Below are 19568 nucleotides of genomic sequence, written 5' to 3' on the forward strand. Positions count from 1 at the left end.
CCTTGGTACTTCCTTTGAAAGTAGGGGAGTCTAATATTTTGAGACAATTTAATAAGAGAAGCCGCATTCTTCAGACCTCCTCTCAGCACCTGAAGTGCTGAGTAAACTACACACTTGCACCTTCCTGTGCGGCCCTGCTCTGCTTCCCCGCCGCCCTCCCGGTCCGAGCTGGAAGGGTCACCAGTTTGAGGCTGGGAGCAGCTCCAGTGAACTGTGAGCCTTGGGCAGACCACCTAACCCCCTTAGTACTGGGCTCTTCCTGAAGTCAGAGCGAGTGTGTCCACGGAAAGGTGTTTCTGAACTGAGTCTCTGACAGTGGCTTCGGCCAGTCCTGCCTTTCTGAGGTCCCTTTCAGCTGTAGGAGTCTTTGGTCTTTTCTCATTTTGAGGAAACACGTCCCTAAAACAGAGCTGACATTCTCAACACATGCAATTTAATTTAAAATCACGAATAAACACCTACTTTGTACAGGGTGCCAAAATGAACAGGTCACAGTTCCTTCCCTAAGGGGGCTCACAGTAGCCATGCAGTTATTGAAATGCAAGTCAGTAGGTACATTAACATACAAAACTCCTGAAGGGCACAGGAGGAGCCCAGAGGAAGGAACGCTTCGTTGTGCTTGGGTAACAGGCAGCACGTGGCTGGGTTGGGACTGTCTGGCTTATACACAAGAGGAAAAAAATGTGGGAGACTTTTAATACTTTATAATCATGGTTCTTAACTTGAAAAAAAAGTTGCTATGATTGATTTAGTTTGTTCCTTCTCTTTCTCCTTCTTTGATTCTATTTCCAGCTTCCAATTGGATATCTTCTAAACATCCTCCACTCCCTTCTACTGAGCATGTCCAAACCCAGACGCCACATCCCTCATCCCCTAATTTGACCTTTTCATTTGTAACTTAAATAAGGTCTTTACCTGGGCACATTGCTTAATAAAGGTAATTTATGATTATTTTTTTATTTTGACCTTATCTAGCCCAATATAAAAATAAATAACAGTATATATGCAAAAATGATCATTAATAAGTGGGTACATCATAGGGAATAGAATAACTAAAGAACATATGTGCATAACCCATGGACATAAACAACTGTGTGGGAATTGCCTGAGGGAGTGGGGGGGCAAAGGGGGAAAACTGGGACAACTGCAGTAGCATAATCAATAAAATATAATTGAAAAAATATCCTAATATGTTTCAAACTTTAATACAAGAACTCAAAATTATAAAAGGGATTTAATTCTATCAAATACCTTCCTACTGCTTAAATATGGGCATTAATATGAAGACTCATCTGAAATGAAGATTTTAGTAAATCAGTACTTTAAAATATGGAAGTATATATGTGTATATAATAATTATTTGCAATTAAGTGGGTGATCTATCTTTGTATATCTCTTTTGTGGTGGAATTCAATGACTGCAGATTTGTAAGGGTGATATTGTGAGTAGAGGTCCCGCTGAATTTCCTAAGAAACTACAGCTCACCTTTCTAAGTTGGGGGTTATGTACTACTATTGGCTTCTCTTCAGTTCTACAGATGATACGTAGTCTAGTGAGTGATAAGAAAAGTATTGTTACATTTGCTTTAACTCTCTGCCCCTGCATTGACTCTGCAGGAAGAGACCTTTAATTTTTATATGCTTTGAAATTCACAAAAATTGACATTTTTACCTAGTGACTTATGTTTCCACTTTCGTATGCCTTTCCTCTTGACTGAATTTAGTCTTTTGTAGTGTCGTGGAGGCTGCAGATTACAAAGTTCTCCTGCATTTGTATCAGTGACTGTGGGCTTAAAGAGCATGCTTGGTAAAATTAGGGACCAATTTATTTCCGCATGTAACTCTTAGACATTCTTTTAGCAAATCAATAATATACAATTAATAAATACAACATTAACAAAACACTTTCAGTACGAAATGTTTGATCGTGACATGGTTAAATTAATTTTTTTTCACCACATTAATTACCTCACTATTAAATCTGTGTTGTTCATTTGACATAAGAAATGTAGGAGCTGGCCCTGGCCTGGTGGTTCAGTTGGTTGGAGTATCACCCCCTATTACCAGAAGGTTGTGGGTTCAATTCCTAGTCAGGGCACACACCTAGGTTGCAGGTTTGATCCCCAGTCAGGGGGTGTACCCCCCTCTGTCTCTCTGTCTCTGTCTCTACCTCCCTCCCTTTCTCTCTAAAGGCAATAAACATATCCTCCAGTGAGGATTAAAAATACGGAAGTGTAGAACTCATTTGTTCTCTCCCTGGCAGCCTCGCCCACTCACGTGAGTGTACGTGTGTGTGTGTGCACGAGAGTGTGCACTGCATGTATTTTCGTACAGTGTATTAGTGTCCTAGCACGTGTCTGTGTGTACCTTTCAATACCTAAGGGGGAAATGGAGGGTGACGTATCGCACTGTTTAGAAATGAACAAGGTTCTGTAACCACTGTCTCTAAATCCCCATTTCCAAGCCAAGCTGTAGGGTGTGGTGGCTTTGAGACAGAGGAAGGAATCCCACCCTGATCATTCCCCACCAGACAGCCTGCCAAGGCTTGAACCCTAGATTTGTCCCCCTGACTGCAGGGAGCCCAGGGCACAGGCTCTCAGTCCCCGGTGCTGCTGCAGTCACAACTTCACACGGTAACAAACAAACATTCCTCTCACTCAGCTGCTGCGCTCCCACAGCCGAGAGTGAGCTCCAGATCGGGGTCCTGACAAAGTGGCCATCAGAGTGAAATGGCTTACCCTGGTCTCAGGTAACTGTCACGGCAAGATGCCGAATGGGGCCTTGAGAGACATTTTAAGGACAGACAGCAGCCGCCCTGGACATATTTAAATGTCCCTTTTGGCCATTTCATTTGGAAATATTTTCTCTTTTGTCTGGCTCCTACCAGAGTTTTCCTCGGTTTAAGGCATTGCACCCAGGAGCTCATGCAAACCCAGGACCCTTTCTTCCATGCCTATCAGAAGTCCAGAGACATAGGCCGGTCCTCTGAGAGTCACCACGTAATTTGGTAGTCCCCAGTACTCAGGCCTGTCGTTTATATGTCACGGCATATGCTCTGCATCTTTAACTTGGTTTTGAATCATAGGATGGAGGAGACTTGTCCTCCCTGGAAGGAAGTTAATGGGAAGGAAGCTTTAGCCAACTGTGTGAATTTGTTTTAGTGGCGTTGAGTTAGGGAGCTGGCTGCGTGCATCTTCACAATGCCGATGGCATCAGAGTACTTGAGAGGGTCAACACAGTTTATGCACCTCTGTGTGGGTGATGTCCAAGCCCATGGGCACCCCATCCTCCACTCCTTGGCTAAGCTCCCTCTCCACAGGCCCTCCTGGACTGAGCCACGGCCTCCACCTCCTCGGTGGCTGCCTTCCAGAGGTGTCCAACCTTTTGACATCTCTGGGCCACACTGGAAGAAGAATAGTTGTCTTGGGCTGTACATTAAATACATTGTGACGTGTAATCACAAAAAAATCTCATAATGTTTTAAGTAAATTTACAATTTTGTGTTGAGCTGCATTCACAGCCATCCTGGGCTGATGTGGCTCATGGGCTACAGGTTGGTCACCCCTTCTTTGCTGACAAGCCCTCATTGGTTCACATTCTTCCTGCTATGTGCTAACACGGCTGCTCGCAACAGTCCAGTCTACCTGAGCAGGGAGGCCCGGCTGGGGGAAGATGAAGGATGCCTGACTGTTCTGAATTGCAATCAGGTTTTCCACCCCGGACGCTGGTTTTGCAGCATTCACAACGGCCAGTCTCAGAGTTGCTGATGTGTCCTGCGATTTGCTTATTATCAAACTATATCTGTCTTACTAGATATTACTCTTACCAAGAAAAGTGATTGCACTATTAATTTTTAAAGCCTACCATTTTCCTACCAATTCAAAGCAGATGCAAAAAGAAACTACAAACCTAAATATTTTGAAGTAGTATTTTTATATTTTTTACTGCCAGTGTAGGAGAAATTCCTTTCACTGGCTTATTATTTTGCCAGTTTAAGCCCAAAGGAAAGAGGGTGTGTCTTCTTATAATATTTAATTATTAGAGCATTGAAATATTATTTGAGGGTACTTATTACTTTATAAAGGAGACTTCTAGAGCTGACAAATGTATCAGTCTCGTGAACTATTTCTGGACACAGGCAGAAAACAGATGATACTAAATCCAGAAACTTTCCTGGAGTTTATTTGTCTTTATATGAAGTGTAGACCATGGTACTGAATAGGATGGTGATATTTATGATCCACTAAGATCCACAGTAGGGAGCATTTTAGTTTACTGTACTGAAGCCCAGGTTTACCTTTAATTGTTTTTTTTTTCTTTTGCTTAGTAAAGACTTACATTCTCTTTGGCACATTCTTATACACAGAAGATGATGCACATTGGCGATAGATAAACATTGTGAAAGATATAAACCACACACGCTTTACTTATGCTTCCAGAACAACGACTGGGGACAGCGACATTCATCAGAAGAAAGCAAACGCACCCTGCAAATCCATTTGTTTTATGTGCCTTTCCAGCAGATGGTAGAGTTTAGGCTAAATAACAGAAAACTATACTGACGATAAAACTCATTTTACAGCGATGAATCTCAAATATTCCATTAGGTCTGCACTGAGCTTGGAAACTCACCTTTCAGACCGTAATTCAGATGTTACCATATTTTACCCCTTCCTCAAACAAGAGTGGGTTTTATTAGTTTTTCCCTCCAAAAAATATAATTAGGGAGGTGAAAAACTGCTAACGTTATAGCCTCTTAGGAGGGAATTTGGACTTTAGGAGGTCAATTAAACAGCTAAATGTCTACTTTGCTATGCATAACATGGTTTCCCCCCTATTACTATAAAAAATAATTCATTTACAGGTCTCCATGGATACTTTACCTCAACAAATTAATGCACTTCAAATTTTGCTCACTAAGGCATTCACTTGAAATCAGTGTTTGTTTGTTTGCCAATCTGAAGCACAACCTGTGAAGCATGGTCCATATGTGGTCACGTAATGTGCGTGACCTGTCCCCCCACCTTTCACAGCAGAGCGCCCTGAGGAGGCGTTCTCAGGTGAGGCTTGTTGACCCGAGGCTTTAGCAAGTGATCAGTGAGCGTGAGGTGGCCCGTACATTTCACCCCCACGTCTTTTTTCGAGACTATTCACTTCCTGTAGAGGAGCGTCTGGAGTCTCTGGCTAGATTCTGGAAACCGGGGAAAGGAAGGGAACCGAGGATTCCAGCGTCTCGTTTGCAGGAGCACTGGATTCTTCCTAGTTTCCCTCTTGCAACTGCGCACGCACTGTTGCCCTCCAGTGGACCAACTCCAACTCAGATTCACAGTTTCAGCCGCTCGGAGTGGGACCCTTGCATTCTTTCAGGGAGTGCGAGGACCACCGCCTGCCTGGCTCGCTTTCATGACACGGTGTCCACTGCTGGACCTGGAGCCTCCCTGGGGTTTGGCCGTGCAACCTGCCTGTCCCACTTCTCATAGGTTCTTCTCTCCGGAGGTACTTCAGCAGCTCTCCTCTTGTCGCATCTGTTTTCCTTCCTCATCTGCTCCAAGGTCTTTGAAAACCTTGTTGGCACCTCCCAGCCATCATGGGACTCCTGTGTCTTTGGCATTGCAAGGTTCATACTTGCTTACCCATCCTGTTGTTTGGGTGAGTTTTCAGGGACAGAGGAAGTAGAACCGTGGTCAATTTACCAAGTTCCCCTGAGCCAAGAGTTCTTCCATGTTTTTGATTCCTTGATGTTTAGGAGAGATTGATGAGTGCTTCTATCATCTTCCACAGAAATGTACACACACACGACAGTCCCCGTAAGACCAGGGTTCAGGATAGTCTGTGCAGTTGGGGAAAAATAGGATAACATGCAGTTTTCCTACGTAGTTAAGGAATTGTGTCTGTTAAAGTTCCTCTTCCAAAGACATATATTTACATTTATTTGTAGATAAGTAATTTTCCCAAAACCTCTATTTGTCGAACATGCATGTTTCAGATGCTTACCCCGTATCGTGTCTGTAACTCGGTCCTGAGCATACAGCAGGGGGTCCAGTGCTCGGGAGAGATGGCATTTGGTTGGAGAGTGGTGAGAAGGAAGGACAGCTCCGTGTGAGAGGAAGCTCATGCACAGGGGAGGGACCTCGAATTTGGGGTCGGGGCCATCAGCGGGAAGGTTTTCCTGAGGAAGTGGTGCCTACAGCTTTTGAAAAAATTTTTTTGTCTATTTGAATACTGTGTTACACGGTGCTAACATATTTAGAATATTTATAACTTTCTAGTGAATTTTTTTTTCCTTTGTCGTCAATATACTAACCTACCTACTGGTAATTCCTCTAATGCCTTTCCTTCACTTGTCTTTGGTCTCATCTTGAAATATATTTTGTCAGTCCATCCCCCTCAGTGACAGTGTTACCGTGTGACAGACTGTAGGCTTAATAATTTACGTGTATTCCATGCCTTCCCCAAATGATACTATGAGAGAGGGACTCTTTTCTCTACTTTAGAGATGCAGAAATACCGTGAGGCACAATTTTTAACTAATTTAATGAAACATACAATTAGTAAACGGGGTAGAATAAGCAGCATCCAACTCTGACATGCTCACTTTGGAGCCGAGACCTCTCCACATGTGATACTAACATCAGTAGAATGAATTATATTGGTATTTTTGACTCTATCACCGAGGTTGGTGTATTAATCTTATCATAGCCTCATGGGTTTTTTGAATGGTTCCCGTGTTAGATGTGCTCTTAAACACATGTGCTGGGTATGTGTATAGATATAGTATATTGCTAGATTTTAAAAACAAATCCAATGGTATAACCTGTCTTTTCAGTGTCATTTAAATCGATTCTAACTATTGCTACACTCCCATATATTTCTACCGCCTTAGTTTGCTTGTGTCTTGGTCTTTCTGTATTCCTTTTATTCCTCCTTTTCTTATTCCTTTTGCTTGATTAAATATTTTTAAAAACAGCTCCTCCCTACCATTAAATGTTTATTTGTACACACATACACACACACACACATATACATATACATAAAACACATTTTATATTGTCTATTTTCCATTTTAGGGATTATTCTTATACCTTTTCATGAGTATTTATAAAAGTCAAAACCACAGACTAAGTAACTTAAGCAGAAGAAATTTCTTTTCTCACAGTTCCAGAGGCTGGAAGTCCAAGGTCAAGGTGCCAGGGTTTGTTTCTGGTGAGGCCTCTCTTCCCAGCTGGTAGGTGTCTGTCTTGGCCACACCCTCACAGGGCCTTCCTTCTGCTTCTGGGGGCGGAGATCTCAGGCCACTTCCTCCCTTCACAGATGCATCAGTCACGTGGGATCAGGGCCCACTGTTATGACCTCATTTAACCTTAATTTCCTCTCTGAAGGCTGAGACTCTGACACTTGGCATAACGTGACTCCTATTATCCCTGACCATCCTACATCTTACTTTCGTTCTGCATTTTAGTTCCACCTCTTTTTCAACTTCAATATTACAATTTTACAATTTTATTTTTGTGTAATCAATGTGTTTTAAAATTTTCCCATATTTGCCAATTTTTTTCTCTTCCTCCGCCTTCCTGTATTTCTCCTCTTGCTGGACTCAGCTTTTCTCTGACAGGCACCCTTCAGTTCTGATGGTTTTTTAATGGGGCCTGTTGCTGGTCACTTGGTTCAATGTTTGTCCGAAAGCATATTAATTTCTCCTTCTTTCTTTTTTGAAAATTTAGCTTGATATACAATTCTGGACTGGAATTTTATTTTCTTTCAGCACTTTGAATGTGTCACTCCATTGCATTCTCCCGCTCCCCTCCCCACCCCCCGCCCTTGTTAACCGCTTTCCCATCTGCCTAATGTTGTTCCCCCAGAGCCCTCTGTCTTCTCTCCTGCCCCTGCCCCCCCCCGACCCCCTATGCTCCCGGGTGATCTGTTCACACAATGCTGTGTCTTTTAATAGATCTATTTGTTGTTGTTGTTTGGGAATTATTTTCCTTCCTGAATCAGAATTTTAATCAGTTCTGGAAAACTCTCAGACGTTGTATCTTTAAAGTGCTTCTCCACCCGTCTCTCTTTTTTCTCCTTCTCAAATTTTCATCCTCCACATTTAAAAATTTATATTTAATTTTTAAAATCACTTTTTATCACTAGACTGCATTCTGGGTATCCAATCTGTCTTTCCATTCACAAATACATTCTATAGCTTTGTCTCATCTGTTCGATGCAACTAATGAGTTTTTAACTTCAATAATATATTTTCAATCCTGGAGAACTGATTTGGTTATTTATCAAATCTCACTGGTTCTTTCTAATGCCATCTCATTCCTTTCTTACATGTTCAATTTCACTTTTTATTTGTTTAAATATTTTTTTTCATTTAACAATATTCACAATCAAAAGTTTATTTGGAATTCATGGGGTCAAATTTCTTTGTGTGGTATCTTTGCTGAATCTTGTTTATTATGCTTGGTTTCTCGTGTTTTGTATGTTTGGATTGTGAGTTTAAATTTCTCAGATTTTTATCTTCAGGAATCCTGTAATTCCAGAGTCAATACAGAGAGGATTTATACTTCCTTCAAAAGTTAGCAGCTTAGAACCACCTTTTCTATTTTAAGTTCTTGTCTTGGGGGTTACGTCCTATTATCAATATAAATTTGAAACCTGTAATTTTGTTGAGTGAGACTTTGGCTTATGAACTCTTAGAAAGCAATTTACTTTTCTTTCTCCTTCTATAGGCCAGGAAAAGTGAGACAAATTCCCTTGTCATCTCTTTGCTGACTGGTGAATTTTTCTCCAGTATCTGCTTCAAGTGAGATTTCCACATTTTAGTCTTTATGTGGTGGTGTGTGGGGATGTGAATGTGGGGAGTGGGGGTGTCCTGCTCCCCCTACTCAGTGACATAGAGCATCAGCTGGGATCCAGATCAGTGTATCTGGAGTTTTGAACACGTGTGAGACATCGGAATGGAGAAGGGACTTCTGGATACATCGACTCTGAGCTCAGAGGAAAATCCTAGAGCTCTGGAGACTCATTTGGTTGCCAAATGAAGCAGTGGGTTTGGACAGGGCCATTTTTATGGAGAGGCTACCAAGAAAACAGACATAGGTTGGGACAAACTCTGACGAAAATCTACCTTTATACACCAGGTAGAAGACAGGTTATCGATAAAGGAGGTTCCAATGAAATTGCTAGAAAAGTGTAAAGAAAATGCTGGCCAATGCAATACACTGTTAGCCAAGGAAGTAAATCTGCAAGAAATATTCAAACTCTTCTAATACTGGCATCTTACTTACTCATACGGGTACTCAGTAACATTTTTTAAGACACCTATGTTCATCTTCTGAGACACATTCCTCATGAGATTTTAGCATTCTTGGTGACAAAATAATGTTTTGGACCTTTACTAAATACAAAAAGGTTTAAAATAATTTAATGCATTGAAAATAATAGAAAGGAAGATGATGATAATTTCTAGATCTCTTGTATATATTATGGCCATAGTTTTCTAGGTGCTTTTTTATAGGTATATTTAATGAATTCTTCACAACCTCCTTCGCTAGAGTACTATATATATTTTTTATTTTATAGATAAAGAAACAAGAAATACAACATTTAATTAATTTACTCAAGCTCAAAACCTGATGGTGTCAAGCCCCGGCCAGGTGGCTCGGTTGGTTGAAGCATCGTCCCATACACCAGAAGGTTGTGGGTTTGATCCCCAGGCAGGGCACATACCCAGGTCGGGGGGCCCCTATGGGGGGGCAGCCCAATCAATGTTTCTCTCTCACACTCTCACATTGATGTTTCTCTCTCTCTTTCTCTCCCCCCCACTTCCTACTTCTCTAAAATCAATAAACATATTTTTGAAAAAATTGTAGAGTCAAAATTCCCAGCCTCCTATCTTATACTCATCCATTATAAAGAGCAAATAAACATAAATGTAGTAATATCAATAACACACTACATGTGAAAAAGCCAACAGATTATATTGAATAATTTACATGAATTCGCTCTTACAAAGTACCTCCAAAGAGGTTGCTTTCATCAGGATACCACTATCGAGGATGGAGTCCTAGGATCGCTGTGCTCTCTCCACCTGCCCGCTTCTCATGTCTGCCTTCAACGCTGCAATTCCTTCCTTATCTGCAGCCCCTTCTACAGTTTCCCCACATTTCCCGTTGATGTAAATGGTAACCCAAGACAAACCCTCACTTTTTATGTAATTTGGATTCTGTGATCTTTCACATTAATAAGCATCCTTTTACTTCCTTGATATCACTCCTTCTTGATTTTTCTTCTGCCCCTTTCTCAGTTTTTTTTCTCTGCCAGTTTATGTCCCTGATCCTGCCTCTGGTGTGTAGGTGGTTTCTAGAGTTCTAGCCTTAGTTTCCTTGTTTAGTGCACTCTTCATTTTCTTCATGCTGGTTCTTCTCCCTCCATTGCATAGTTACTCACACACCTTTCCCAAATTCTGGTCTCTTTCCCGAAGCCCAGACGTTAATATTACCCTGCCAATTGAATATTATACAGTGTCTTGGATATCCCACAGGTACTGCTTGTCAACATCACTCAGCCCCCCTTTCTCCTCTCCTTTACATCCCACTTCGCAGTGACCTGATGCCCCTCCACTGGTAGAGACAAAAGCATTCATCTCAATGCTCAGCAGCAAATCTAAGACTCCTTCTTGTTGTCTCTCTCTCTGGGCAGTCGTCATACCCAGTGGGTTAGCCATTCTCTCGTATCTTCCTGGGAAGCATATTTCATCTGTCTCCTCTAAGTGGCGGCTTTATTGACATGTTCTAGATGAGAGTCTGGAGCTTCTCCAGTGGCTCCTCTGTAAGGCAATCCCTACTTCACGTTTCCCTGTCACCAGCCTATTCTTACCCCCGCCAGAGAGATAAAAACGTAACACGCATTGACATGTCCTTCTCAAAATCCTTCACTGTCGCTTTGTCATTCAACAGCAGTTGTTGGAACCCTGCGAAGATACAGCAGAGTCAATGTCTCAAGTAATTTACATCCTTATAAAAGGGGGAAAAAAACTATAAACAAACATGCAAGCATCAGATGGCGATAAGTGTTATGAAGAACAATGAATTGGGTGAGGGGGACAGAGTGCCGAGATGGGGACAGTTACGTAACTGGTGGACAGAGCAGGCCTCTCAGATAAGGCTGCTGGAACAAAGCACAGGAGGAAGAGAAGATGCAGGATTAAACTTCCACTCATTCCAGGGCAGAACTCAAACACATTAATTCAGTCGACCATTTGCCTGACAAATAGAGAGGGGCCCATAAAGCCTGAAGACTGATATATGTTATGTTGTAAAGGATAGCTTCAATCTGTTAAAAAATAATGTTTCCAAACTTTATACTTTGAGTATCTCATATATATTTCATTTTTTAAGATAATAAGGTGGTAAAAATTATGGCGAGTGTGTATATATATACACACAAATATGGTGAGTGTGTACATATGTATACACACTCACCATAATTTTATATATATATAATTTTATGTGTATATAATTTATGTATATAAATTTAATATATATAAAATGTATATATAAAACTCATAGAAAAACAATACAATATGACTGATATCCTGAAAATAATAGTCCAAAAGAACAGAAAAAACACACTCAGAAACACATAAACACACATAAGTAAATAAATAAACACATCCAGGTAAGTATGAAGTGTGACAAATTCTAGAACAAGAAGTGAGTACCTGAAGAACAAGGAAGATTGACAGAATCCTTTTTAATACAGTGGTCTTGGCAGGCCCCTCTTGGAAGGTGACATTGGAGCTGACCTGCGTCACAAGAATAAGTCAGCCACAAAAAACGCAAGGGAGAAGAAAAATCCCTGGTGGAAAGGGTGTGGTTTTCCTGAGGCACAGGCCAGAGAAAAAGGTGGCCGAAACTTAATTTGCAAGGTTGGACATCTTAAGCATTTAATTAGGGAACTAGCAAAGTAGGCCCACAAAAATATGATGAAACTATTTCTAACTGTGAGAAATTTACTAGAAGCATAAAGTATATATTGAGGAAAATTATTCAATTTTTGTGCAATTGTACTTATTTAATGGTTTCATTAGCTTTGTTTTAATTTTAAGTCTCAGGCAGGGTTCTGAGTGGTTGTATGTGTCCTAATATTTTTAGGTTTTAGGAACCGTCTAGTCCTAAATATGACTAGGGTGATCAGAAGTGAATTTGGAATGAGATGCAGGAGTCAGAATATTCAGTCTTTTAAAGCCCCAAAGACACCCTGGTTTGATGACACAGAATATAAATATATGCCGACCGAGCGTCAGATGCCACTGAGGAGTCTAGTTAAAGGGTAATGATGTCCTTTGGTTACCTGAAAATCACCACTGAAATTAGGGAGCCCAACTCCATGGAAAATCCGTGGGCATCGAATGCAGAGGACAGCAGGGTAAACGAAAAGCGGGGCATGAGAACGTGCAGACAGGACAGGTTCACTTTATTGGGGAACTAATTTAATGCCAAATGGCAGGAGTTTTAGCATAAAGCACTATTTCACCTCAAATGGAACAGCAATTTTTTAAATTGTTTTATCTTCAAACTTTATTTTTCTTATTTTTATTTTTTATTTCAAACAACTCCAAATTTGAAAAATAAATAAATAATGCAAGAGAAATACGAAAGCCAGCCATGTAACGTTCACCCAGAGACCTCACTTGGGTTGTGTCAGTCGTCCTGTGGTGTCCCGGGGTCCCATGTCACATGCAGTGTCCCCACCTCTCCAGCCTCTAAAAGTTGGAACCAGATCCCCAGCTGATTCGTGACTTTCACAACCGTATCATTCCTCACGTCCTCCCAGTTTGGTTCTGTCGGATGTTGCCTCGTGGTTGGGCCTGGGTTGTTTATGTATTTGGGGCAGAAGAACCACCAGGAGATGTTGTATTTTCCTCACTGCATCGAGTCGGGGGCCCACAGTGTCAGGCGGTCCCTTTTACTGATGGTGATAACTTTGATCTCTTCATGCCAAAGGTGTCTGCCAGGTTTCTCTGCTGTAAAATGACAGCTTTCATGTTTGAAATTAGTACTCTGTTTTTAGGGAGACACTTGGAGACTTTGTCCTCACCCCACTTTCATGCATGCATTTCAGCATCAATTGGCATTTCTTTCCTGCATTAGTTACTATTGTGACGGTCGCCAAACGGTGACTTGCTAATTCCAACATACCTTTTCGTTTGTAAGTTAGCATTGCACCGTAGGAAGAGATTTCTATTCTCCCCACTCAGCTATTCATTTTTAGGCAGGTAGAGTCATAGATTCCTATTTTATTCAGTGAGGTCTGATCTAAAAATTAATTTACTTCTTTTTCTCCCTCCCTCCTTTCCTTCCTTCCCTCCTTCCTTCCATTCATCATTCCTTCTTTCTTTTTCTTCCTTCCACCCTCTTTTCCTCCTTCCCTCTCTTCCTCTCTCTCCCTCCTGCCTTTCTCCCTTCCCTTATTTACTCTTCTGATACTCAAATTGTATTTTTGATGCTCCAGTTATTTACTTTGCACTCAAATTGTCCAGATTTGAGCTGGAGAAGGCCACTTCGGGCTGGCTCTTATGTCATTCTCACATGACCCCTTCGTTCTTCGAACACTTTTTTACTTTCTGGTTCTGCAAAGTGGCCCAGGCTCAAACTGTACTCTTCCTGACCCAGCTCTGGAATCAGCCATCTCTCCAAGGAGTCCTGGTTTTATGCAGGAGAGAGATTGAGACCTGAACTACAGGGATACTCAGTGCTTCTGGGTGACTTTCCCCCTGGGCGCTCCGCACTGCACGGTGGAAACTCTGTAATGAGCACTCCCACAGTTCCAGCTAACTGTATTTCTTCGTCTACCTAAATGCACTAAAAACCTCCAGTGCGCACTAACAGATTGAAGTCCAACCCAAACCCACGGGATCCATTCAGGATTTTCCATTTCCACATGTAGCCTCCTTTCCTGACAAATCCTCAGTACGTTTGTGTATTTGCTCAGCCTGTGTGGCTGTTCCCACTGGGGAGGTTTCAGCACCCTGGGGCCCATTCCTGCCGGCTCTCACACTGCTTGTCTGGACCCCAGTTCCCACCAGGGTGAGTCATTCAGGAAGCGTGGGGACACAGTAGAAGTTGGCAGACATTTCCCATGGTCATCCATTATTATAGCAAAGGGAAGACAGTACATGGATTTGATCGTCCTTACAGCATTCCACCAGCCTCACTGTGACCTCCCAAACTTCCCAACTTTACGCTGACTGTAAGCAGAGATAAGTGTGGCACGCACATGGTTTTAGACATGTCAGGTTTTCAACCCTGTTGCCTATTGTTTGCTCTTTCTGTCTCATCGGGTTAACATTATAACTTACAACAATTTACATGGGCATTTTAATGTCAAAAGAAATATCAGCGTGCTTTCCACTGGTATATCTCTGAATTACAATTTTAAAACCTTGAAATTGCATGTATTTCTTTTGTCAGCAAGAATAATAAAATACTGAGTGGACTTCAAATCAGGTATGAAGGTTTTATATCCTAAGTCTTGAAGCAGAAATCTCAAAGATGCCAGGCAACATAATTATAATGACCCTGTAACGAGGGAAGCGGGCTTCCCTGTTTACTGATAGTGAAACGCAATTGAGGCAGACAAGATTACAATGGGCTGTGGGCCTTCCAACACATTTTCAGATCCTTCAGCCCGGTAACAATGGCCCATGTATGAATATGCCAAATTTATAGATATAATAAATTTAAAGGTCTAAGCCAAAAAACAAACAAAAGTTTACCTTTTTATATTCTATATACTCTTTCTACTAACTTGACAAATTTTTATTAAATTTAACTTTCTATCAGTTTTATATCTCTTCATTTCTGACTCTCGAAATCTCAGCTGCAGCCCTGACTGGTATGGCTCAGTGGGTTAGACATCATCCCACAAACTGAAAGGTCGCCGGTTCAATTCCCAGTCAAGGTACATGCCTGGGTTGTGGGTCAGGTCCCTGGTTAAGGGCATGCAGGAGGCAACCAGTCGATGTTATTCTCTCTCACGTCGATGTTTCTCTCCCTCTCTTTCTCCCTCCCTTCCACTCTCTCTAAAAATAAATCAATAAAACCTTTGTAAAAAACTGCAAATTTATATCTCCAAACACTCCTGATACTAATCTATTAAGTAGGTTAATTTCTGAGCTTTAGAATAGTCACTGAAAGCATCACGGATACTGATACCCTAGTATTATTGCTGACATTATAGTTATACTTACAAGGAACAAATACAGAAAATAAATGTTACTATCAATGTTATTTGGGTTTACTCCATTAAACAGGTTTTCTTTATCTTTTTCTTTTCTTTAACACTGGGTTTCTGCTGACATGCTAAGGGCAAAATGCCCTAAAGATGATTAGAATCTCTATTGGAAAGCTCAGAGGGCCTGTAAGAGACACCAACAGGCTGTGTAGAGGGTTTTATGTCTGACTAAATGTTTCTTTGAGGCACCACTGAATACATTTTGGAGGTATTAACATGGATTTTACAGTCACGCCTCATTGTCTTCTTCAGCTTATGTTGCACTGGTAGTCGACCTTTGCCTGAAAGTGCTTTCCAAACCTTCGCATTGTCTGCCAATCTGAAGAGACTGCAATTGGGAAAACGTTTATCTTCAAATCCAGCAAGTCCTGGCTTCTTTATACTTAACAGTTTTTCTTTAGTTTTTCTCTCTTATTTTTTTGTTTGTCCTCCTTTTACTATAAACAGAAAGATGTCAGAATTCTCTGCCTGGAAATGCCCTTAGCTAGATGATACATTTCTCAAGTGTAGCTTCTTCCTTCCCGTAGTATCGCAGTGCTGCTAAATTTCCCATTGCAGCGTGTGTGCGTGTGCTTTGGGCTTCTCTCATGGCCCGTGACAGTCTTTCCTCGCCTGCCTTTGAGCCATTACTAACAACCTTCTCCAGAGCCTCCAGGCTCCCGCTCACATCCCTTCAAGGCCCCTCTAATGTGCTGGGACATCCCAGCCCCTAAGTCACTGCCACATTTTTCAATTTATGTTACAATTCTCTCTCAGTACCAAATTCATTATTCGTTGTTTATTATTATGTGACAAATCACTCCAAACCATAACGGCTTAAAACCATGATTTATCTTCTTGCATGGGCTTCTCCTCAAGACTACTCGTGCATGTGGCTGGCTTTTCAGGGTTAGCAATCTCAGACACCAAGTTGGCAGCTAGCCTTGGAAGTCACGCACGGCTACCACTTCCACAGTTTCCCGCTGACCACAGAGGTTGGCCCTAATTCAGTGTGGAAGGACGCTACAAAAGAGAGTGAATTAATGGAGTCCCTCTTGGAAATGTTCAAGATAATGCAAGGAGAGGAGGAAAAAAACCCAAATTTTTAATAGTTATGTAGTAATTTGTCCTATAATTATCTTCTAGAATGTATCCCGTGTAGAAATATGAAAGGACTTGACAGATCAAACTCCAGAATTGATTAGGGCCAAATAGAACATTGTTATGGGTGACTATGGAAGTCTTGTTTTATGAACTTAATTATCCTCAATCCAATCGGCAGTGATCTCTGTGTTTTGCAGCTGCCTTGCTTCAAAAAAGGCCTTTTCCTCACAAATAGATCTACTCAGTTTGGAATGTTTCAAAGCTAGTGTGGGTATTTAGAGAGTCCCAAATATTCAAAAACCAGAACCAAATTGTTGTCAAGAATAGTCATTAAAGTTACAGCTGCATGTTTTCTCTCGGCTAAGTTTAGACATTAACTCCTTTCAATATCATCTTGATTAAACAGATTTAAAATCATATGTATGCATACAACTAGCCTAAATAGATGACTTCTCTAAGATCAGCAAATTCCGCGGGGACTAAGTCAATGCAAGTGAAAAAAATGTGACTTAGAAAAAATAGATAGATGAGCTATACGTTTGACATTAAAATAAAGCCTTATTTTTTAAGTCAAGGACTTAAGTGTAATTCTATTTTTACACAATATCCTGTTGATGCAAAAGGATATACTACACTTCTGTGATTAACCCTTAAAGAGAGTTCAAATGATAATTATTAGACTTTAAATATTCCGTATAAAGTACACATACTCTTAGATTGAAATAAATGTGTGAATAACTTCAGATTTTTAAGCAAATTAGTGCAGTCGAATTTGCTCTGGTAGGTCCGCTTGTTGTGGGGAACTGTATGAAAAGGAGATGCTTTTGGGGACTTCCTGGAGATGCTTAATGGGATTGGGCAATACTAATCCCTGTGGCCCCCACATTTCCTGTGCATAATAATTCCCTCTGCATCTTTCTCCTGAAAGGGCATAATGGCAATGGATTGGTGGTGCTATTTTAAAGTTATTTTGAAATAAAAATTTTAATGTTGGGTTTCAAACCTGGTATATATGTGTTCTATTGCCTAATAGAACCAGTAGTATTTACTCTGTTGTTTGGTCTTGTTTTTATTCTCTTTTAATTGCAGTTTTATTCATTATCATGTATGTTCTCTATACCGTATTAGGTACCATATATATGGTAGATATTCAGAGCAGGGTGCTTGACCCTCTTATACCTAAATTTATCTCTTCGTAATGTTCGTTAATATTTTATAAATTGAGAAGTCATGTGTAATGCACAAATCTCTTTGGGTTGAGTTAAACCCTAATCCATAAAATATGATTCATCTGACTTGATAATAATAACTTCAGGTCGTTGACATCTAAGTAATAGGGAATTAAGAAAATAGATGTAATATTGAAAGTATAAAAGGAAGGCAGCTGGGTAGTTGAGAAAGGCCTCCGTGTTATGTTCCAGGCCCTGTGGACAGGGTCAGGTGTGGAAGTACAGCCGTGGGCTGTTGACAGCAGAGGGAAGAGAGGTGTGACAGAGTGAGAAAAAGATGTCAAGGTCATATGAGGGATGTTAGACCCCAGACACAAGGACTGGTCTAGGTTCAGCCCTTCCTCCTCTCCCTGAAAGCTCATCTCTTGCTCACAAGACTTCCTTCTTCTGCGTCGCATACCACACCAGCAAGGAGCCCTAAAGCAGGAGTGGAGACCATGGGCGTGGTCAGGGCGCCTCCCCAGGGAGACGCAGTGAAGCGTGATGTGCACAGGGCTTAACATCCCCATTTCTGCTCTCCCACAGGTTTTCCGAACCAGATGAGTAACTCGAGTCACTCTGTCCTTCAGCCCTCATTCCAAGGGTGCATGCAGCTCATTCAAGTGGATGACCAGCTTGTAAATTTGTACGAGGTGGCACAGAGGAGGCCGGGAAGCTTTGCGAACGTCAGCATCGACATGTGCGCCATCATAGACAGGTAAACAGTCTTCTCATCCTCCTGCAGAAGGTTCAGACTTTCCGAGTTCCTGTTTGTGTTGTGGGGCACCCACCCGCTGAGAGGTTAGGCGGGAGGAGCCGTCTGCCAGGTCTGTGGTCCTGTATGTGTGATGTTAGCAATGATGCTTATATCAGGATGTGAATATATTTGATGGAACAATCTGTCTGTCCCCTTAGTCCAGCAATTTTCAACCTTTTTTTTGGATCTCAGGACACACATAAACTAATCACTAAAACTCTGCAGCGTACTGAAAAATGTATTTTTGGCCCACCTGACAAAAAATTAGGTATGATTTTGATTCATTCACCCCGGACGACTGTTGTTGTGTTGGCTGTTGTCATTTTTCTATTTGACGGTGTGAGGAAAGAGAGGTCAGTGCCCCTGATGACATGGTCAGGAACTGCATGTTTTAACAATTCTCATGGCTCAGCAGTTGAAAATCACTGCCTTAGTCCATCAGCCTCCCTCAGTGGGTGTGAGCTTCACGCAGGTGGCTTTGCAAGCAGCAGCTCAGTTGTGAAGGAACTCAGTTTATTTTTAGTTTTGCCTCCTATGCCCACAAGCAGGGGTGCCCCTTCTCTCCTGTCTTGGTCACAACTCATCCTTATCATATTGTCCCCTCCAAAGTCCCCTCCTAATGAAAAGGAAACATTAAAAAATGTTGGTGGGCAGTATGGGTGCTTAACGGAAGCAGTGTATTTCATGTAATTGAGTCTGCTTACAAAATACATGGGCTAACGTATCGCAAACTCTAACCTTTATCTGTTTTTGCAAATCTGGAGAGGAGCTTTTTTATAAAAACTGAGTTGACTTCGACTTCATGTACAGTGGAAAGACACAACTTCTACATGAAACATTGTAACAACAGCACACTCCACGGTATCACGCATCTAAAAATGCCTTTCATTCCCGTGAGGAAGTGTTTCATTTTTAGATGTTTGCTCATAAACAAACTACAACTAACCACGAGTTGAATGTAACTTGGTGAATCTGGGGGATTTAAAAAAATAAACAATATGAAATCACTTAGGAGAGGTCTATCTTATCCTGAAAAATAATTTTATTAATTTCATATTTTGAAAGATGAAAGTTCTGTGAGTCTCAATATGCCCCCAACAAAATATACACTTTAAGACTCTAATAATATTATTTTATTTAAGAGGAAATCCTTAGAGAAGTCATTCAAAGATATATAATTAATCTGAAAAACACGTAAAGTTATCTATAATGAAATGTCTGTCCCATATA

At 41.2% G+C, this 19568-nt stretch overlaps 1 protein-coding gene across 1 annotated transcript in view; it reads left to right on the forward strand.

Annotated features, from left to right (window-relative positions):
- Positions 1-19568, forward strand: part of CNTNAP2 (contactin associated protein 2) — a 1617197-nt gene that overhangs the window by 910435 nt on the left and 687194 nt on the right. Inside the window, exon 10 of the mRNA XM_053926665.1 lies at positions 18128-18299. Within this exon, the coding sequence (XP_053782640.1) occupies positions 18128-18299 (172 nt within the window). The remainder of the gene's footprint in view (positions 1-18127; positions 18300-19568) is intronic.

Source organism: Desmodus rotundus, chromosome 6 (assembly GCF_022682495.2).
Source record: "Desmodus rotundus isolate HL8 chromosome 6, HLdesRot8A.1, whole genome shotgun sequence".
NCBI classification, from domain to species: Eukaryota; Metazoa; Chordata; class Mammalia; order Chiroptera; family Phyllostomidae; genus Desmodus; species Desmodus rotundus.